This window comes from Neopsephotus bourkii, unplaced genomic scaffold (assembly GCF_033783945.1).
Source record: "Neopsephotus bourkii isolate Nb327-2 ecotype Australia unplaced genomic scaffold, CSIRO-AGI_Nbou_v1 NB_638, whole genome shotgun sequence".
Taxonomy (NCBI): domain Eukaryota; kingdom Metazoa; phylum Chordata; class Aves; order Psittaciformes; family Psittacidae; genus Neopsephotus; species Neopsephotus bourkii.
Genome location: NW_026901137.1, coordinates 512,656 through 536,058, shown reverse-complemented (window position 1 = coordinate 536,058; position 23,403 = coordinate 512,656). Strand labels below are relative to the sequence as shown.

At 36.3% G+C, this 23,403-nt stretch overlaps 1 protein-coding gene and 1 long non-coding RNA gene across 10 annotated transcripts in view; one reads left to right on the top strand and one right to left on the bottom strand.

Moving 5' to 3' along the window:
• Positions 1-23,403, top strand: part of PCLO (piccolo presynaptic cytomatrix protein) — a 362,414-nt gene that overhangs the window by 228,988 nt on the left and 110,023 nt on the right. For all 9 annotated transcript variants that reach the window (XM_061352212.1, XM_061352216.1, XM_061352213.1 and 6 more), the window contains exon 10: positions 10,009-10,134. In XM_061352212.1, the coding sequence (XP_061208196.1) occupies positions 10,009-10,134 (126 nt within the window). The remainder of the gene's footprint in view (positions 1-10,008; positions 10,135-23,403) is intronic.
• LOC133211656 (uncharacterized) overlaps positions 19,531-23,403 on the bottom strand; it is a 90,828-nt gene continuing 86,955 nt past the window's right edge. Inside the window, exon 5 of the long non-coding RNA XR_009725256.1 lies at positions 19,531-19,546. This is a non-coding gene — a long non-coding RNA (uncharacterized LOC133211656). The remainder of the gene's footprint in view (positions 19,547-23,403) is intronic.

Genomic DNA, 23,403 nt, shown 5'->3' with positions numbered 1-23,403 from the left:
ATTGGATACAGTTACTAACCTCATTAAGCAGTGACTGATGTCACCAGGCAAAGAGAATGTGCAGTGAACTGAAGGTCTCAACATGAGTCTTAGTGGACAGTTTCTATTTCCAAACACAAAGCTAGCCTATATTCGCAGACTGAATGGCTGTGAGAAATGAACTGTCAAATGGCCACACAATCCTTACCAGGGACAGTCTGCGCTGCAGCTCTGTGATACCTCTTCTAAGAACAGACCATAAGCTTCTGACTCTGCTGTTGCCAGCCTAGGATCTTTCCCAAGCAATGAGTCAAAAGTTAATTTGAAGCTCAAGAACAGAGGAACTACAATTCCTTCACTTATTTTGTGTAATTTATATGAATATTAAGACTTTTTCAATGACTTATACACCAAAACCAGATACTGTCATTCTATTTAAGAAAAAAAGGAAAGTTCAGTTTTTTTAAAAGACTTAAATTAAAAAGACAGCTATTGCTTGTTTTAGATAAATGGGGTTTTACAGTTTATAGTTCCACAAATTCTTGCATATTTGTGAAAGATACCCAGGCAACACTCTATTAGTTGATTCCTTTGTGCTGCAGAATCTTTTGGCTGAGATATTCCTTTGGCTTTCCTTCAGGAGGAATTCTCCAGTGTGCAGAGGCTTTCCTGGGTGGCTGTTAAACACAGGCAATATCATCTTTTCTCCAGATTACTCAAAATGTTAGAATCATAGAATCATAGAATAGTTAGGGTTGGAAAGAACCTTAAGATCATCAAGTTCCAACCCCCCTGCCATGGGCAGGGACACCTAGCTCTAAACCATGCCACCCAAGGCCTCGTCCAACCTGGTCTTGAGCACCACCAGGGATGGAGCATTCACAGCCTCCCTGGGCAACCTATTCCAGTGCCTCACCACCCTAACAGAAAAGAATTTCCTCATATCCAATCTAAACTTCCCCTGTTTAAGTTTTAACCCATTACCCCTTGTCCTATCACTACAGTCCCTAGTGAAGAGTCCCTCCCCAGCACCCCTATAGGCCCCCTTCAGATACTGGAAGGCTGCTATGAGGTCTCCACGCAGCCTTCTCTTCTCCAGGCTGAGCAGCCCAAACTTTCTCAGCCTAATGTTAACCAGGAGTTATCAGTGTTCCCTATGGCACTCCCCATGGTGTCTCCTGTCCCAGATGAAGTGGTAGCATGGAGAAGCTTCTATTTAAACATTGCCAACACACATTTGCACAAATATCAAACATATTTGTGCTGCTCTAAGCAGTTTATTTTAAAAACATAACTACACCAAACATCAGTTAATTACACAAATAAATCAACAGCTGTCTACAGTTTGTGTGACTCTGTACCATGGCATTAGGCAAAGTTTGTAACACAAGATCCACACACAAAGACAGCAGAAGAGAGAATTTACGTGTTAGACCCTCGAGATTTATCTTGGTGTTTTCTTAACAAAATACAGGTAGCTTCAAAAGCTGGAGATCCTAGTGCACGGGTAGACTCCACAACCCGTTAAAGTTGTAAAGTAGGTATGCTTTATTCAGAGCTTAGGTTCATGGGGGATTGCTCTTCCAAACACATGCACACCCCAGTGTTGTTCTCCTCTATATTTATCCTCTATTACATACGCATTAGATTATGCAACACACACATATTCATGACCTATTCCCGCTTCGTATTTTGATGAGGTAGGAGGTCCTTGCTTGTGTAGTCTCCTGGTGGTCATGGGCTCATCTCAAGATGAAGTAAATGAGTCTTCCTTGAACTTTTCACCTCTGGTCATTGCGCATGTTCCCTGGTGATTTAGTCACTGTCCATACTGCAAAGCTGATTTCAGCGAGTTTAGGGGTCCAGAGAGCAGGAACCGAGTTACTGTTCCTTCCTCTTATCAATAGCAAGCATGGTAAGCGTTGAGCACGTGTTTGTTGAGTAAGCATGTGTAAGCAGTAACATTGTTAAGCAAGCTGCTTAACCCAACCCCCCCCTGTACATCAGTTAACCCTTCGCATCTATCCTCTTCCAAAATAGCTAAATAAAATCAAATTTTTTGAGGTTTTGGTCCAAGATGTAAGATAACTGCTAACAGTCTTTTCCAGTAGATTCATCCTTGTATGAATCCTAAAAAGTTGTGTGAAACGACTGAAGTTATGGTATTGCAGTAAGCTAAGAGGCTCTAGACTTCAGGTATTTTCATACATTAACTTTTAGTCTGGAATTGTGATGTAAAGGTCTGGCTATCTGGGTAGCTAGATGAGTAAACTGTTTAGATGGTTGGGTTTTGAGGGCTGTGGTTAATAGGCATGCTTTTCTTGGAGGCAGGTAACAAGTAGAGTGCCACAGAAGACCCTAGGGTAGGACCATTTAATACCTTTATCGGTGACATGGAGGCAGTGATGGAGTACACTTATAATCTTTGCAGATGACATCAAATTGGGGGAACATGCTTGAATGCAGGGCTGCCATTCAGTGGAACCAAGAGGTAGAGGAATCAGCCAACACAAACATTCTGAAGTTGAACAAGTACAAATCCTGCAGCTGGAGAGAAAAAGCCCTGTGCAGAGAGTCAAGCTGGGGACCCACTGGCTGGGTTGCAGTTAGGTACTTTAAAAAACAGTGTCACCGTTGCCATATCTTACCTGAGGACAGACCAGCATTCTGCACAGATAGTATGAACTACTGTTCAGTAGGTGATTGGATGAAGTGGCATCTCTGTTACCTCTTAATTCTCTCCTCCAGTTTACCAGCTTCATGAAAAGAATTTATGATAGATACAGCCTTTGTGCTCCCAAATATCAGCCCCATGATGACTGGAGAAGTAATGCAAATTGAAGTGAAGTGAATTGAAGTGTTTCTTGCTTTCTTCTTAGCATGACTGCATATTGGACAAGTCTATGCAGCACCCTGGGAAAGATTTTTAGCAGGTGCAATAATTATCATTGTTTATTGAAGATAGCAAGATTTTCCCAAATTTATTAAACATAAGAACAGTCTTACTAGGTAAGGCATAAGGTTCATTTAACCCTTCACCATGGCTGTGACAGAAGGTATTTAAGAATTTAAAGCATGGGTTAACACAGTGCAATATTCTTACAGCTTCCAATAGTCTGTGATTCAGCCACTTTGTGAAGCAGTGATTGCATTCAGTGGGAGACTACTCTTTTGTTTATGCATTATATTATAGCTAGCGCATACATCTATATATCTTATATATTGTATAATACTATATCCCTTTATATTTACTTTAACTCTGTTGATGTTTCTGAATTACTAAAGTTGATACAGATGGGAGCATTCAAGACTAACATTTTAATCAAAGAACTTCAGTCAGTCAGTGGCATCTATTGAGACATTGGTGTCTATCAGTAAACACAGATGAATCTCAGTACCTACAGATTTCTCATAGATTTAAAGCTACAGTTCACCATAGATGGATGACACCTTAGATTCTGATGTGACAAATCACTCAAAAAGGAGAGATCTGTATCTTGTTTTCAAGTAGATGTAATAAGTGCTCCAAGATGCTAATTTGTAAACCACTTTATGATCCTTCAGGATGATAACCAGTGTGCAAATCAGCATGAAGCAGACTTGCAGCTGATATAAATCAATGTTGTCCTATTAAAACACTGGAATATATCTGAATTTCATAAGTTCAGTATTTGGCTTCATGTGTATTTATGTTTTAATTGCCAGTGGCCAAGAAGTGCAATAGCTGGGTAGGTTTAATTGTGTTTCTGGGAAACAACCTAATTTCAGCTAATTTTGATAGAAAGCAGCAAAATATTTCTCTGGAGCACAGTCTTGAAAATGTTGTACCTATCTAGACAACCAAGCTGTGATATGAAGCAGCATGATGTGTATTCTAGAGAATTGCATAGGAATAACAATGCAAATAAAAATTTATCCTGGGTTTTATTATACACATTACTTTTCCTGCTGCTTTCCAAGTGCCTGCTCTAATTTGGTTTTGTTTGCTTTGCCATGTTTCTTTCCCGTCTGTGCTCCACACTTTACAGATTGCTTTATCAAAGCTATGATATCTGAATAAATAACTTGTATTTCTTCATGAGACCTTTAAATCTGAACTCTCCAAAGACAAGTTGCTGTTGTTTTTTTTGTGGCTGACACTTCTGTTTCACACAGACAATAGAATGTGGTGTAAAATTGTTCCAGTTGATAAGGCCTACCAGCACTCTAGTATCTATCTGGTCTAGATAAGGCTGGAGGAGGAATGGTGATAAGTCTAGTAATTGAACACAGAAGGAAGGTATGGTCTGCCTCTGTTCACAGCCAAATAGGGTTGGAAGACTTCTTATTTTTTTTATTTGATTGATGTGTTCTCATTGCTATAGCATGGTATTCTGGCATACTGCAAAATCTTTCATGCCTAGTGTCTCTTTTGCATTCTTTATCCTCATGCATTTTTCTAATTCCTGCCATTGGATCTTGCCAAAAAAAGGCCAACCTTGTGCTTCCTTGCTATGATTCAGCCTTCTGGGTTTGAACTGTGTTTTTAAAAGTATTGTTAGAAAATGATGAATATTGTATTTGGACGTGTGTATTTTCCTCCCTCTGTAGTATGTCTGTTCACTGGCTTATGGGTCTGGAACATAACACTCAATTTACTTTCCATTTCAAACCACTCAGGGACATGTGTTGTAGCCCTCAGCTGTACTTCACAGTTTAAGCCCGTTTCAGTTTTTTTCCATCTACTTCTGTAGAGTTTCAACTTCAAGGCACATAATCATAGAATCCCAGAATGGTTAGGGGTAGAAAGGAACTTAAGATCGTCTAGTTCCAACCGTGCTGCTACAGGCAGGGACACCTCCCACTAGACCAGGTTGCTCAGGGCCCAATCCTGGCCTTGAACACCACCAGGGATGGAGCATTCACAGCTTCCTCGGGCAGCCTGTTCCAGTGCCTCACCACCCCCACAGTAAAGAACTTTTTCCTTGTATCCAACCTGAACTTCCCCTGTTTTAAGTTTTAACCCATTACCCCGTGTCCTATCACCACAGTCCCTAATGAAGAGTCCCCCCCAGCATCCTTATAGTCCCCCTTCAAATACTGGAAGGCTGCTATCAGGTTTCCACACAGCTTCTCTGTAATATATATCTGTAATATATATACATATATAAATATATATATTATAAATAAAATATTATTTGTAATAATAGTAATTCTGTTTTATGGGAGAAAGCATCCCTGGAAACTTAATTTTCACCTTTTGTAAAGACAGGACCCTTTACACAAGCAAAATCCTGGTGTGCCTTGAATTACTTTTTTAACCTGTGAAGGGTTATTGGCATTTGTTTGGAAAGACAAGTGTAATCATTGCTTGGTTGCTGAAGTAGTTCCAGGAAATCTAGGCTATTTATTCTCTAATGGCTGTAGTGGAGCTGCTCAGCAAAGTAGTATGAAGATAAGGTTTCACAAGCTCCCCAGTGACCAGAGCAACAGCAAGACTGACAGCAGTCTGATGTTTTTATCTCCACAATGGACAAAAAAGACCAAATTGCAATTTTAGAGCTCAGGTTATGGTCAGCCTACACCAGCAAAATAAATTACAGTCTTTTTGCTGTGTTTCCTCTGTGATACAACAAAATGTACAAGAGGCTACAATGTCATAGTGGTCTAAGATATATTGAGCTGCACAATTTCAGGATAAATAAGTCTAATTGGACACAAAGTACCTGGTGGTGGAATTAAGGAAAAAAGAATGGCGAATTTTTAAATACTTTTGCATTGATGCTTTCCAGGTCACCAGTGACAGATTTTATTAGTGTCAAGTTGTTGGTCACTAATCAAATACACACACATACATATATACCTATATTTATATAGAGATATAAATATATAATGACTTTGCATCACTGAAACAGATATATAAGTCAGTGGCTCACAAGCTAACTGTAATGATTTAGAATCCATATTTGTTTATTTTTCACAGTATAAAAACACATTATTTGCATGAAATGTCTTACTAAATTATGCTTTTTGTGTTGATTGGGGGGACTGAGGAGCTTCTTTTTTGCCTTATCATGCTTCATCTTAAGGCTTTAGTTAAGATTAGATAGGAGAGTAGAATCACAGCCTTGGGAGATCAGTAAAAACAGTTGCAAATAATTATCAGTCTTTTAGCCTTGAAATGTCCTAAAGAGGGTTGGATCTTCAGTATGTAAAATTCCCTTTGAATAGATGTCATCCTGAAGATATTATCCATAGAAATCAACACTCAGGATTCAGAAAAGTACCCTCTCTTATTCAAAGCACAGTGATTCTCTTTCTGAAGTTTAAGTGGTCCTGTATCTTCTAGAGAAGAAAACAGTAATTTATTAACCTGAAAATTAAAACTGAAAGATAAATGTCTGCTTATATCAAAATAGTCTGAGAGATGGAAATTAAGACTCAAAAAAAAAACAAAAAAAAAACAAGAGAAAAAGCTCTGAGAAACCATGTGATTTGTATTTTTAAAATATTGGTCAATATCACTGAGAAGTAGTAAACTCAATATTTTCAATAGATACAACATAAAGAGGTTTGAAATTCCATCTTCATGCTAGAAAATATAACAACATCCAAGCAGTATTTGTTTGTCAGTTAGATCAGAGCACTTAAAGCTCATAGGGTAAACAGTAACTCGTTCATTCTGATTATCAGGAATTGATATTTTTTTCTGTGATTTAAGCTAAAATATTTTTTCCAGTAATGTTTTTGCAACATAATAATAATGGACTACAATTTTCTAATTTAGTGCAAACAGATCAAATTTAATTAAAAGCTCCTTGATTTATCCAGCAACAGCAACACACTCACACATCCACATGTGGTTGTCCTTTAGCAAGCATGCTTGTACTTAATGCATAATGTCAGTCATACATTTGACTCTAAAACTTGCAAATATATAATCACAAGGCTTTTCAAAGTGTCTAGGAATGAAAAGTGTTTATGTATTAGCATGTAGTGAGCAGTAATATGGACAAACACCTTAGATTTGCAAAACTAAAACCACTAGGTCAGCCATTATTTTCAAAGTTATCTAGCATAGGTATCCACAGAATTGCCTCTGAAATCAAGTGTTTTATACACCCGTTTATATGACAAACCATCTCTCTGCCATTATGTTGTAATTAAGCTGTCAAGGGTAAATATAGTAGCATAGTATATCACGAAAAACCCCTGACCCTGTAGAGTTACTCTCTTACGTAATTGAAAGTGTCCAGTCCTGCTGATGTGTTGAGAAGTCAACGTGTTGACTGGATGGATAAAGAGTAAATTACTGTGTGATTGTTTGTGTGTGCTGTGCAAAGAATAGTTGTTTATTGGAATTGAAGAACTTCATAATTCCCAGTTGTGAGCCTCAGATCTGTAACATATTAATTAGTCTTTCAGTAGTGTTTGGTCAGAAGTCCTTTGATAAATGTGCAGAGCAGCACACACGAATTTTGAAGTATTGAGGATGGACTAATATTTAAAAGCTTTTGTAGAAGTATGAATTTGCTTTAATGCAATGAGATGCTTATCTTTTTAAAGACTGTATATTTCAACTCTTTATCAAGGACATTTAGACCCAACCTTAGAATGGTGAGTTAGCTTTCCCTGTCAAGCAGGAAAAATTAGTTTTACTGGTGCTAAATTTCAAATTTGCTCTGAAATAAGGTAATTAATTAAAAATAAATATGTAATTTGTTCCAATTACCCTGAAAAATTACACTCTTTAACAAAATTAATCTTAGAATTTCCCATAGCACACTCCCAGAGTGCTGATATAGCTATTGCTTAAAACACGGCATCCTTTCTGTATATCAAATAATTTGTGCTAGAAACCAGCCAAGTTTAGTTAATCAATTATCATCCATACCAAGTTTATAATTAAAGAAATATTAACTACCATGATGAATATATCTTGTAGCAGAAACCTAATCCTATTTTCCATTCATGTCATTAGCTTTGGTATTTGGGTGGTATTGTTTTGTTTATTACTTGTGTCCCTTTCAATTCTTTTCTTTAGGGGGTCCCCTTGAAACTGAAATATTTGTACTTTTCCAATTCTTAATTTGGTGTTAAAAGAGGGAGAGAGAAAGGTGCACTTGTCATGTCCAAAAAAGGGCTTAAAAAGTTTTGCATTCTTTTGTGTTACATTTGCATTACTTTACATTCCCAGGTGTAAAGTCTTACAAGAACCTGACTTTGTTAGAGATGTTCCTCAGGTCTTAATATTACAAAAAAACAAGAAGACAAACCGATAGAGATGGCCCAGACTGCCTAAAATTTTTAGCATTAATTTCAGGAACTTACTATCAAATTTCATGTTATCACCTGAGAATCCACAACTACTCCAGATACTGCACAACACTTCATAGTGGGTTTTTGAACTGGCAAAGTTGCACTCGACAAAAAAACAAAGTGAACTTGAGGGGGCATTCTTGCGTTATCAAATCTTTGTACAATTGTAACTTACAGAGTTATTGTTCATGTTCGCATAGGATTGAGTTATCATATTCCCTAAATCTCTTATCTGTTCTGAAAATATCAAGACTAAATATCACCACATGTGTAAAACAGAAATGCAGAGACTGAAATTGGTTTGTATGACAGATCTGAACGGTATCTCTAACTTGGTTATAAATATAATCTAAAGGTGAATTATGTTCAACATATGCATGCAAATCTCCTACATGAATCCCCAGTCATACCATACCAAAATCAATTTCCGCTGCTACACACTATTGTGGATAAACAGCACAAGATCTAGTCTGCAGAAGGTCTTGATCATCCTTTGTAAAAACTCAAGGCTTATCATATGATTTTTCATACACTAGTCCTCATCCATATCATGGTTTGTTCCCACAGTACTCCTGAAACTCATCCTTCGGCATCAGCTGCCATTGAAATAATTCACTAAAAGTTCTATGTTCTGATAGCACATTGCCAGTGGTCATCCCACCATTGAATCCTCGCCCAAATTGTGTTGAGTCACAAAACATAAATCTAATGAATCTACACCATCTCCCTGAAATTGATCTGTAGGCATCATTTGAAGTGCTGCCAGCCTGCATCACTAGCATGGTTGAATTCATTCATGCTTCAGCAATGTACACTAATTATGGTGCTGTAGCTGTAAGAACAATCCTCATATATTTCCTTTTAATTTCTTAACATTAGTTTTACTTGGTTGCTCTCACCCACCTGTTTTATCAGTATATTAGAGGGATACTTGCAGTACTGGAAAGATCTGTTTCCATGTTAAGCGATTCCTGCTAAGCCCCTTAAGTCCTGACTGGACTTAAGGGCTTCCTTAAGGACTGTCGCCTTCCTTATTTATTATAAAAGGGAGATTTCCTGATGCTTTACATAGAACTATTGTAGACTTTTTCCATTTAATAATTTGTACATCGTTTGTTCTAAAAGATGTCAATTTAATGCAAATATTTAAGAAAAATAGTAGCATCTGCCAAATATAGGTTCTTGTAAATGTACATGCTTTGCTTCTGGAGCTTAGTGATCTCTGTCTGTCTCCATATTTATGTAATTCTAAAAGCTCCACTACTATAATTGTTTAGCTGAATTGCATGCAAGTTTTAGGCATATAATCAGGCTTTTGAATCCACACTTCACATGGATTTCTAGCAATTTAATTCAATTTAATTAATATTGCAAATTACGGTTTTCTTGAAATAAGTTTGTCATGCAAACAGTCCCTTTTCAGTACAGTAAGGCTGTCAGAAGAAGGTAGGATTGGCTTCAATGTAATTTTTAGCGAATTGTGTTATGTCAGGCAGTAGTTCCTCAAGGAGATCTTTTCCTTCACTGTAACATTTCCCAAACTCAAGTCTTTGGGAAAGTGGTGGATAGGACTGCAGTTAACCTTAAGCTTCCAAAAAACTTCCAAACATAGCCAGAAGTTTTTTGTGACATCCTTCAGTAACCTCTTCTGAGTTGTTCTTTTCTTTTCTTATCAGTGAATTATTTATTGCTTCATCTTCATTTAAAGTTTTCTCTTTCTTTTTATCACAGGCAATGGTCTGGGAATCCGAGTTATAGGTGGGAAAGAAATTCCAGGAAGCAGTGGGGAAATTGGAGCTTACATTGCTAAAATCTTGCCTGGGGGCAATGCAGAGCAGACAGGGAAGCTGATAGAAGGTAAGATAAATGCATGATTAAAAAATGGAACCACAAGAGCACTGCTACTTCAGTAGAGTTATTTATAATACACGTTTTCTCTTGCACAATGTGTAATCTTGTGCCCAGAGTGAAGGGCACCCAAGAGCCCCTCTAAACCTTCATGAATCCTAAAGGAGACAAGGGCTGATAGAAGGTCATTTTGTGACTTCTGTAGCCAATGAGAATTGCTATGATGAGCCATATTATGGCATGTCTTTGGTAATATGTGCCAACATGCTGTCTGCATTAGGTGTAAGATAATATGTCAGGAGTCCAGCTGTATATCATAGTCATACACCATCAGTGTATATTCGTGGACATGCTGTTTTGAAGATCTTCAGCATGGCTTGATCATTTAGGTATCTATGTTTGGCATTACTTACATTTCTTCGTTGCACAGGTAAAACAGATCAGAGATCCAGTTGTCTGTCACATGCACTAACTTTTTTGGAAGTTCCCTAAAGTCAGACTTGACTGAATTTATCTGACCTAATTTTAGTTTAAGATAGTCATACAACCTGCCTCAATAGGCAACAAATAAAAAGAAGCATCTACAGAAGGACAATTATTTAGTCTTCCACAGACTTCTCTTTCAAGAACTTGGAGTGTCTTCCTCATTTAAATGACTTTAAGAAGACTGCATTAGACTACATATCATCCTTTAGGCAACTAATGCTAGTTGAAATTTATTTGACTTAGTTATAGTTATATAGTAATTCTGTTTAATAACAATGTTTTTTTCTATCTGCAATTACATAAATGGCCCCTTACCTGTATTTTCTAGGTCCTTTTCTCGTATGAATATCTGTATGAACCTGAAATGTCAGTTTATCCATGGACAGAAATATAATACATTTGTTTCTAATTCACTCAACTGATAATCTTTATTTCTTTAATAAAGGCAGATGTTGAGGAAAAAAAATAACAAAGGAAATAAGATAAGCAGGAAGAATAGTTCTCCCAGGCAGAATTCAACTCATGTTAAACTCTTTGAATAGTAATCATGCAATAAAAGACACAATTAAGTCAAAAGTACTTTGCAGATAGAAAAGCTTAACAAATTGATTAAAGAATGTATTCAAAACTAATAGTTTAAATATGTTGTGGGTATTACAAAACAGTGTCACCTGCTTTCACCCTGCTGCTTTTTACATCCTTGGTGGATTCTTTGTCAATATTTTAATGATAGACATAAAGAAGGTGTACATACACAAATTTCAATGGAATGATGTATCAACAAAAATGTCTTAATTTTTGCCTTTTCAAGTTGATTCTGCCTTTTGTATTTTATGGCTGGTATCTCCCTCATCAAATGATACAATAGTGTTATTTGTTGTGCATGAATGATTAAACAATTGTTCTTAATTTAGTGTGTTCTGAAGCAAGTATTCATTTTAGCTCCCTCCATGCAAAACGGTAGGTCTTTCATAACTATCCTAGATCACGCATGCATCATTTCAGTACCAGCAGATAAATAGGAGAATGTGACTATTCAACATTTCCCCAAGACCGGATATTTAAGAAAGAGGATGAGCAGTTAGTGCCTGGATTGTCTCTGGTCTTTTGGTTTCTGTTGTCAGGAACTTCTCTGGAAATTGAGGTTTAATGAGATCTTCACTTAATATATATTTTAGCAGTGATCAAGAACATATTGGATTTACAATAGCTACAGGAAAATTTCAGACATGGCAGTTTGCTTTTCTGTCTGCTCACATAAAGTATTTTGAAGGTTTATTCGTATTTTCTAGAAAGATGAACAGAACAGTAAACTGTTTATTCCTGTCTTTTGTTCTCACAGCCTACGATCACTCCTGTTTCTGATCTGATCTTTATAAAAGTATCCTTGCTTTGGGTGTGTTGGCATAAATCATCTCCATCAAAATCGTTATACTTTACTCTGTAGAGTTTGTCCACATAATGTCCCAGAATATTTTTTACTATTGATATGTTAAGTGTACTGTCAGAGAGCAAAAATGCTTTCTGCAAATGTGCCATTACTACAGCATACAAGACAAATACTTCCCCTTACCATCAGTTACCTTCTTATTATATGTTACTTTTTATGTTTAGGTGGCTGTTGTAGGTCAACAAAGAATATTTGACTACTTCACTGTTCGTTTTGTTTGGCTTTTTTGGGGTGGAATGGTGGCTGATGCACATTTAACCTCTACCCTTCAGATGTGCTAAAATCCACTGAATCACTCTCATATTGATCCATGGAAATCCAGCCAAACTGCTAATGCTACCAATATTGCTGATGTGTTGTGTCTGAAAATAGAGGCTAGCTGTCGTTTCTTTTTCAGATTATTAGCTGTCTCTTACATCACATGAGAACACAGAAAACTTCTTCTGTAAATGATAATTACATATTAGTAATTTGTATAGTCATCATGAGTCTTTTTTTCTGCTGAAATGCTGTGACTTCAAGTTACATACCTATTCATCAAGTAAACGTATACTACTGTCATTACAAGGTAATACCTTGACTCATTAGCTTTTCCAAGAACACGATTCACTGCGAAAAATCCCATCAACTTAATTAATTCTTCTCATTCTAAAACTAGAAAACACTGGGTCAGGTATGAAAATCCTATCAGTAACATAAAGAACAAGGATAGATTTACAGTGATTATGAAGGAAGCCAAAGGCCTGCATGCTGGCTGCATGACTGCATATAAAAAGAAATGATAGAATTTAAGATATAGCTAGAATTCCTTTCCTTAGGGAATAGAAATCCATAAAAATATAGCTTTTTTAAATAGCTTTGGAGGAGTCTTAGTGCTGGAGTTTATTTATAGTTCTGACTGGCAAATATCAGTCTTCGTAGTTCCTTCACCTTGAATTGCTTTCAGATGTCAAAAATATCTCTGATTCATCACTCATTGGCATTACAAAAGCTGTAGGTGGAAAACTCATTCCACTGAGCTCATCAAGTGCAGGGACTGTGTCAATTTGATAGCTGTGTCTGTGCTCCCTCTCGTGTTGACAGAAACAGTTCAGTTGTGTTCCACCTGATAAATCTGTTGGGTGAATGGCATTTCTGCCAGCATTTTTTTTTTTTTTTTTTTAGAAATAGAGGAACCTAGAGCAAAAAGGAGAAATCCAATATTAATGTGTTACTAACTATTGCAAATTTGCTGGATGCCCTCAGGGTTCAAGCTTTCTTATTGAAACATTTCAAAAGGCTGAGTGGAGAGGCTGCGAAGTGGTGAACCAGGAGTGTCTTTGTTCCAAATTTTCAGTCATCCAAGCATGAGTTGCAGTGCTTGAGCCAGCTGACATTCACTGAGATGAAGAGTTCCCTGAATTTCCAGTCTCCTTACAGTCTGGGGAGCTTGCGTGGTCTAAAAGCTAAAGGTGAATTTGATTTGTGGTGATCTTACTTTTTTTACTGACACTCCACTGAAGAGCAACCATGACATTGATCAGATTTTTGCTAACCTGTCTGAAGCTTTATGGATGCATGTTTATTTTGAACATGTATGCCTCATTTAAATAATACTTTTCCAAACTTAAAATAGGAAAATCGTATATAGGATGATAAATGCATCATATATAGACAAAACTTCCTACTATTAAAAATATTGAAATAACACTCCCAGTACCTATTTTATAGCAAATATTGCAAAGGAGCATTTCTAGCATAAAATGGAAGGGTGCTCCCCTTGCAATTTACAGACTTTCGCTGTAGAATTTTAAACAGTCCATGCTAGCAAAGAGACATGCTATTCAGTTAAATTCAGTTGAATTTTGCATGTTATATTTTAAAATATTCATCATACAGGGATTTTTTTCAGTTTCCCCATCCTGAACCTGGTCCAATAGTATAAGAAAAACTACCTGATGTGAGTACAGACAATGACAGAAAATGCCACCATGTTAAAGCTGTTTAGTAGGTCAGAGAAAATACACTGCCATTTGAGAGTTCTGCAGTAGTTAATGGTGCCCTGCATATCAGTCCAGTCCTTAGGCACTTGTTTTGGTCTGGATTAATAACTACTCTCCTTAAGATGCAAGAAGAAAGCATAGAGACAATTTTTCTTCAGCTTGTTTTAAGCATTTTGGGGGTGGTTTGGATAGCTGAATAACAAGACCAAACCCAGTTTCAGAAGGTCTTTTGCAAATGCAATCACATGTGTAATGGCTGTCCATCATATCAAATCTCTTGTCATATCATAAGCATGCTTTTCATGCAGAGGACGCAGTGTGGCTGGAATGGTAATGGGCACCCAATAGTTGGAAAACCAGAATAGAAGCAGTAATTGACTATCCTTCCCTCTAACTCCTCTTGCCACCCTTCCATCTTACCCCTGAGTTATATATGGGCTTAAGTGTAGCACTGACTGATCTTGGTCATCTATGCAATAGGCACCAGATCTTTCTGAGTTTTAAAAGACTGTAGTGAGTGCTGCTTGCTGCTTAGACAGCTAAAATTAGAAACATTGATCGGGGCATCACAGAGAAAAGAGATTTTCCAGTCCTCATGAAGGTAGGGATAGTGACGAGCCAGCATTCTTTCTTAAGCTGCTCTAATAATTACACTTTTGGCAGAAAGTAGATAACATGATGAAGCTGGAAAATGATGAAAAGAAATTAAAAGGAACACAAGGAGGAAAGGAAATATCTCAAAAAACTCTGTATCAGGCCTTAAAAGAACAGAAATACTCTGTCCATCCTGCAGTCCCATTTTGCAATTTAACTGCTTTAATTTGTTACTGTATAGGAGAAGACAAAGAATTAACTCTACCCTGTTCTCTGAGCATTACTCTTAGTGATATATAGTTCTGTCATGCTTATTCTGTGGGGTCAGAAGACAAGAAAACTTGCTGTCAACATATCCCTTGGGCTACAGGCTCAGGTTTATCTGTCCCAGCAGAACCTGACTTTATCAAAGGAAGTGTGTACAAAATAACAGGCAATGCCACCACCTGGTTGAAAGCTTTGCCCTGAAGCTCATCAGAAAAAACTTAATCTAAACAAACCCTAAATGCCCCGTATCAGCTGTAAATCTTCACTTGCATAGTTGTGTTCCTCTTACATCCATGTATTTTGTTCTGCCTTGGATTTCTTTCAAATAAATAATAATGAACTTGCAGCTTTGTTCTTGCTATGTGTGGCAGTAGGCATTCAGCACATGAGAAAATACCTTTTAAACAGTTAGAAATTTGTTTTTCTTTTTTAAAGAAAAAATATTTTAAAAATTATGTTAACAGGGACATTCCATCAAAGAGGATAACATCACAATTAAGCTTATATCTGTTATAATGAAGAAGGAAAAAAGCTATTTTACACTGGTTTAGCTATTTCATATGCAATCCTACTGACGGTGGTCTCAGTTCCGTTCTTAATATGGTAGGAGCTGGGTTGCACTGAAACTTCTGTTTGGCCATTTGCTGAGATATTAGAAAGAACTCGAATTCACCAGGAGGAGTGGAAATTGTTTCAGCACCTGTGTGGGACTTACAGAAAGAAATGGGAGAAGAAAAGCTTACAGTATGAATGTTTGGCATGGAAATCCATGAGAGCTGGATACTGTAACTCTGTCTACAGCTTTATTTACTAAATCTGTTTTGTGGCAGTTGAAATACACTTGGATAATAATTCTTTTCCATGTTTTACAATATTGAGCATCTAGGTTTTGGAGATTTAGTTTAATCTGATGTTGGCAGAATAATATAGCTGGGATTTTGCAAGAATACTTCATTAGAAAAACTTCTTGTATACCTAAAATATGTTTCAATGAGATAAAACAGATAATATGAGTTTGTAATGGTTTTGCCCAGCACTCTAATTGTTCTATATTTAATTTGCCAGCAATAAAAATCAATGCTGAAAATATCTATTGAAGAGTAACTTGGATCTAAGAAGTAGTTGAGGTGATGTATAGACTGAACTTTCAGGATCCTTTTTATGTCATTTAAAGCAGAAGATAAAAGAAAACTTATGGGGCACCTATAATTTTTTTGAAGTTAAGAGAAAGAAGCATTAAATTAATATGTATTAAGCCCAGTAAAGATCTGTCTTCTTGCATACCACAAATTACAGATATTTTACTCTTGCACTTAGGCTCATTATGTGCCACATATTCTTTAAACACAAGAAATCTGAAAATACTTGAAAAGCTAATTATTGCTGAAAATCAATTTTGCTGGAAAAAGCGCTGTGATACAGATTGCACCAGGAAATTGAATTCTTAATAATTTCATCAAAATGTCTCTTTAGGGAGTTTCTGCTTAGTTTTTAATAGGTAAGTTTAATTTATAAAGACAAGCAAAATAACCTGGATGGGTCAAGCAGAGAGTAGGTGCAAACACAACCATTAGGCATTCCAGAGGTAATGAAGCAGAGAAAAATCACAAAGGTCAGACTAAGAGCCTTTATAAGATGCTTTAAAACACAAATTGTGGAAGATCACTGGAAAAAAATGTCGCTGGTGTCATAACTAACTTTCAGTAGCTTTCCACTAGGATCACATTAGAAATCACTACTAGCTATCTATTGTAGAGCACTATGTGGAGTCACACAGTTAGTGATCAGACACACTGCATTTAACAGCTGTTATTCAGGACCTTGATGTATAGCTCCTGGTAGGAAGATATCCAGGTACTTCTTGGAAAGAGTCTTCATTGTTTCCAGAGAATGCCTGAAGCCCTGTTTCTCTGAGCACAACAGAAACTGCAATAGGCAATGCTGTCACCAGGCTGCCCACAAAGCTTTCTTCTCCACTCCCACTGGGACCATACAACTCTCCACTGTCCTCTGGGTTCATACACATCAAGAGTGCTTTGATTTTCTGCCTCTGACATTGACAGGTATCAACCACCCATGTGTTCCAAATCTTCTCCTCTTACTCTTCTTGGAGAGTTCTGGCTGCATTTTGACACTGTGAGTACTATTAAGGTTCATTTGTCTTTATAAAAGAGTTTAATTCCTTCTTTCCTTATTTTTCATATGATCTGTTCGTTATTACATCAAAAACATGGTTGCAGGCTGGACATTGTCAGTATTACAATATAACAGTGTATAAAAATCAAATTCATGTGTATTTTTAAGATTCAGTTGTATTTCCTATTTCTGTATTCCCAGTACACACTGGCAGGGGTGGCAAGGGGAAGGCTGTGACTTTTCTGATTTGGCCATACTGGAGTGCAAAATACAGAATGCAGAGGGAGCTCTGGGCACAGAGGTGAAACAGCTATAGCAGGTTACTGGGCCCAGGATGTTCAAGGCTAAAGCTACAGCTTTAGTCAAACAAAGGCAGGGTTTTGTTCCCTAAATCTTGTTATACCTGATACACAGGCAAACAAAAGCATGGAGACACATAGAAACTGTGCCTGCCCCTTTGTACAGCAGCTACTCACTATGGGTGCTAAAAGGGAGCTGAATTTCAACTTCGACCATAAAAAATATGTTCCTGTTTTGCTCAGTTTCTTGTCTTCTGATTTCAGGGACAAGTCTAACAGGCTTACAAAGAAACTAGTCAAAATGTAAATCCTTCAGTACCTAAACTGAATCCAGTTTGTCTTGCCAGTTTAAGTAATCAAAAGCACCCTCCTGTCTCCATTGACTGTATAGGGAATGTAGATATTTGGTTTAGGTGAACTGGCTCACTAACAACCTAGAATTTAGATGTTAAGTGCCTAAGTTAGGTATGCTGGTGCACATCTAATGAAACAAAACCAGGAATTTTTTGTTTGCTGTATTTAAGGGACAGTATGTATTTGGGCTCGCATAAATGGGCATTCCAAGAAAAATCTTACTATGGCATGAAAAAGTCTTTTTTTCATAACCACTGAACTATGGTTTTATTTCCCAGTGAACTGGGAAACTAAAAATACCATAATCATATTTCCTATTGTGCAGGTTATTGTGATCTGAAATGAGCAGGTTAACTGTGTTAGCTCTTTGCAAGACGCACTTCCGAAAAGTAGAGAGGCTTACAAGCAGTATGTGTTCCTGCCAATGAAGCTAGGTACTGCAGCAAGCAGACTTTAACGGCTTCTTATTTCAAAGTGTTTTCTAGATGTGCATATGCACATTTGATTCTTCCATGACCATAAGGAACATTATTAGCAATTATTAATAATTCATTGTGAAGAAAGAAAGAAGGACTGCTGAAAGTCGGTTGTCTCAGAGCAGAGCATTATCAGTCATTTAGATGGATTTTGCTCATGGTAATGTGTAAGGCATGAACACATATTTGGATTGCTTCCTCACAGAGCTTCGGTTCAGTGGCTTTAAAGGTGACATGGTGACATAGATAAAGCCTCTTCTTTCTATAAGTATCGAATAACAGACAGGAAATAAAGAAAAATGAGATGTTTCCTAAATTACTTAAATTAAATTAACCGATAGCTGGAGTTACTTAGTTTAAAACAACAGTTATTCCAGAATTTTCCAAAGTTCCAACTTCTGAAGCATGTTGTATCAACTGTTTCCAGAGGAGATGCTGAACTGGGCTGTAATTTGCTCTGACTTAATTTGATCTGACAGATCAAAACAAAACAAAACAAGCAAACAAAAAAAAAAAAAAACAAGCAAAAAACCTGACAAAAGCAAGAACAGAAATAATTTTCTGCAATCACTTTTGCAATATAGGATGTTACAAAATAGGAGTATTATTCATATACAGAAAAAGTCAGCTTAAAGAAAGAAAAATCCAGTAAGCACTCTGAAAAAAAAAAAAAAGCATAAAGGCCTTATTTCAATTTCTTGAAGCATGTTATGTTCCAAAGCCTAGTTAGATTATCCATAAGGTATGGCTGGGAAAATTTTGAATGGGAATCTTCATATTTCTTTTGAGACAAAAGGGGCAGATAATTATATCATTTGACACAAAACAGGGCAAAATGTTGATTAAAAATTACTATTCTTTATCTGGATTTATCATTTTAACTACGGTACATATTAGAGGCTCACCATGCAAAAGTAGATAACTACAAATTCACCTTTCTACAAGAAAAGGCTGAAAACAAGCCACATAAAGTATACTTGCAATGTAAAAACACAACTTAAAATGCAACTGAAATTGAAAATACTGAATTACAAATTCTGTATATTATTAGAGACTGTAGTTTGAAATAATTTCCTCAAGCAGAAATTTAATATCAAGTCTTAATTTTGTTCCACATTCCAACAAAACAAAAAACCTTGGGGAATTAAAAAAAAAAAAAAACCACCAAAAAAAGCCCCCAAATCCCCAAACTATAAAAGAATAAAAATGTACCTTGGTGCAAGTAGCAGATAACAGACCTTTTCCAACTTTAAACTTTTTCTAATTAAAAAAAAATAAATATATGTTGCCTGACACACTGCCTGAAAAATAGGAAGGTATGTTATGCTTTTTCCTGTAAAATGTTTGAGCCAGAACTCATTGAAATCTGTATCATTTCTCCTTGTTTGTAATGGGAGTACCTCCAATCCAAAATGGATGTAAAATTGTTTGATATCTTTCTAAATACAGCAGTGAGCAGAATTCTCATATGATCTTTGGATGATATGGTCCATTTGAAAACTTCTGAAATTACACTATAGATGCATTAATATGTTCTAGGTAATTTTCAGACTGGTTTTGTTAGTTACATAAATCTAATTTCTGGAAAAATGGAGTTAGTCTTGATTTGAATGGAGGTTGTGGGGGGACAGAGCTAACCAATTACAAAATACAAGGCTTTTCAGCTTATACTCAGTATGACAGCAATTATCTTACAATAATAGCCATTTGCTCTGAATATTGCAGATCAGATTTCATGAAAGACACATAATTGAATGAGCATTTTTAGGTCAGCATGTACTGACATTTCTTTTCTTGGATGTAACATGAGAACTAAGCTAGAGTATAAAATGTGAGAAACATGAAGGAGATTTCAGGCTGTCAATCTTGGTGTCTGGCAGGTGTGGGCAGATAGCAGCTAAGTTCTCCAAGGTCTGAGCTCTGCTTCTCTCTGAAAAGACACAGTGTATGTGAGGTGGTTCACACTGCATTTGAAAAATGAAGATTTTAAGAATATTTCCAAGTAATCACATATATGGTGTGTTGCACTCCTTTGAGAAGGCTTCCTGGTGTACTCAGTATTTAATGTCTGGGTATAGAAGGAAATTCTGCAGCCAGGTCCTGGGAAAATATGATGAAAGCCTTTGGATCCCCATTAAAAACTGTGATGTAGAATTTAACATCCATTATTGACTATTCATGACACAATATTAATTTCAACACTGTTTAACCATTTTTTAATACTTTTCTGAGATTGGATGGGGCTTTGAGTAACCTGGTCTAGCGGTCTAGTTCCAACCCTGCACCATGGCAGGGGGTTTCGAACTAGGTGATTTTTGAGGTCCTTTCCAACCCAAACCATTCTAGGATTCTATGGTTCTCCATGGTATTTAGAGTGAAAGAGTAGCTTGTGTATTTTGACAGTCTAAGAGCTAATAATGTAGTCTTCATTAAAACTATGATCATACCAACAACAGATTTGAAAGTATTCAAATAATGTTGTCAAGGTCCAAATTCTTGCATATTTCCCAGCATATCTGTGTTTAGTTTCCTACAATTTGTTCCCTCGTGACAGATATTACTGGTACAGTTAATTAGTATGGATTAAACATGAGCAAGTTGCATATCTCCTTTCCAAGGGATGCCATTAACATTCTTAACCTTCTCTAAATATTCATCTTGCATGAAAATCAAATAAAATACATGTGTTGCCTGAATTACAGTTGATCTGAACTATATTGCCATTTGTGCTCAACCACACAGTTGCAAGCTAAGATTAATAATTCACCTGCAATGGAATGCCATATAATGTAGCAAATGCTTAAGACTGAGCAGGAGAACAGATGCATTAACATGTTCAATGGAAGAATAACATAGATAAAACAGAGAGTTATTATTTTTCATACTGATCTTCGTTGTGGTTTTCCCAGAGACACAACATTGCTTCATGATTTGTACCTATAAATAATGTTATAGTGTCATTCCCAGTAAGTAGCAGGTAGTCTTCTGAATCCGATAGTAGCAAAAATTTCTACTGTGAAGTCTGGATTTATGTTGTTCAATTGTAAAGTTTCCTGTCTTTTTTTTCTATGCATGCGGTTGAGTTTGGAGGGGTTTTTTTAACATTCGTATACTTTTATTTTAGCTAAGATCTTTCACAACACTAATTACCTGAAAATTAATTGCTAGTTTTCTCTTCTTATGCATTATTAATGTGTTAAATGGCAACGTGAGAGACACAGCGCACATAGGACATACACTATGTGAGGTTTCAGTGTCAGTTACGTTAAGGTAAATCAAAAGAGATGGTCTGAAAACAGTTCTTTGTATTCTAGGCTATCCACAGGACTAATTCTGAGGGCTCTATACATAATTACTGGTGGAACTGTATTATCTATGTATTATTTATGTATATTTTAGTATATGTATATTTATGTATTCTATGATCTGTAGATGTAAATTTTACATTGGGCTAATATTTAAAATTTATTACACTTTAATATATAGTTGCATTTAAAAAAATGAGGGAATTTATCACTTTAGGAAGCTTAAAAGTTTAATAAGACTTTATTAAAACTTTATTGTGAAGGAAATACTCATGAATTTTGAGAAAGTCCAGTAGTGATTCCTGTGGCATTGGCATCTCTCATTAAGTATTGCCATGTGACCTATAATTAAAGCAAGAATTGTGATTTTGCAGCCTTTCCTTTAGGGCATACACTCCTGTTTGGTGATTTTCTTCTTCAACAGCTCAAGGCAATCCTCTTCATAAGTTCTTGTCTGCTGTTTTCCTAGAAACATATGTTGCAAAGTGCCTAGGAAAAGTCAGAGGTGCTAAGTAGTGGCTTCCCCAGCTGACATATATAGGAATTTAATTCAGCTTAGTTACTTTTTCTTGCTCAGTAAGTTCCTTGTAATTTTTTTCCTGACGTTACCACACCTGATTCTGCTATTTCCCAAACCATCCAGTTATGAAACAGTAACTTTCTTAAAAATTGTATCAAATTAAACTGTAAAACACTCAAGTCATTATAGGACCGTGATGCTCATTCAAGCTGAATTTTCTTTACATTTTGAGTGTTACATTGACTTTCACAAAAGGAATTATTCATTAATATAGTTCTATGTGACAAACATTTACAAATTAAGAAGTACCTTGTTCATCTGTTTATAACATTTTAACCTTCCCTTTGGATCTGGTCACTGCCAGTCCAAATAAATAAAAGCATGCAGAAGGAGTCTACACTTTCATTTCAGTCTTGAATTGAACAGTTTGAGTAATAATAAGATGTCACATGGAAAGGTGTAAAAAAAGTGTCTACCTTCTGATATTAGGGAAATACAGAGAAAATGCTTTGTGGTGATGAAATTTGCTAATAATATGCAAAAAATGCAGAATAATGAGTATGGAATTCGATGCCCACTTCTGAATGCTAAGAAGAATCCCACTGAAATATATTACTAATTTGATTGAATAATAGTTCTTTGATCAAAAATTATGTTTTTCCACCTACCTCTGTAATGTTATTCATCTACCTATATGTTGTGACTGTAAGGGACCTTTCCCTGGGGATCCATTGCTGACAAACTAAAAGGAGATGCTAATAACTGAGAAGTATTAGGTCTTTAAAAGTCCATAAGGCTTTAAAGATACATGAAATTTGTCTGATGAGAAAGAATGATCTAATCATCCACAAGGCACAAGGTAGTAAAAGCAGGCAGAAGGTAAAGAGGACATTAGGATGGTCTAGTTAGTACTAGAGCAAAGGATTTATAGAGCTGTATGGTAAGCATTGCAGTGAAAAGCAAGCACCCATGTACATCAGTCATGTACATTGTACATGCTCATTGTTAGAATCTATTTGTATGGGAAAGACAAGTACCATTTACCTGACAGTACCATTTAGAGGTGCTGACCAATCATCTCAATGAACAGAAGGTTTGATTGTTTCTTAGTTATTGATAATCTGCTGAACAGAACCCCATGAAATTAACCTTAAAGATGACATAGTAAAAAATAAATGAGTCATTTCACAGAATGTGCATCGTGTGAGCACTGAGCTTGGTAAATTAGTTCTGTCATAGTGTGGGTGAAGTAGAATCAGCCCATATCATCCATACGTTTGTTGATCATACAGACAGTTTTAGGACTGCTAAATAAAAATCATCATTAACTTATGTCTAAATAAAGGTTTTTTTTATTACGTTTAATGATTATACTTTCCAAATGGGTCTGAAGTATCTGATTAGAGAGA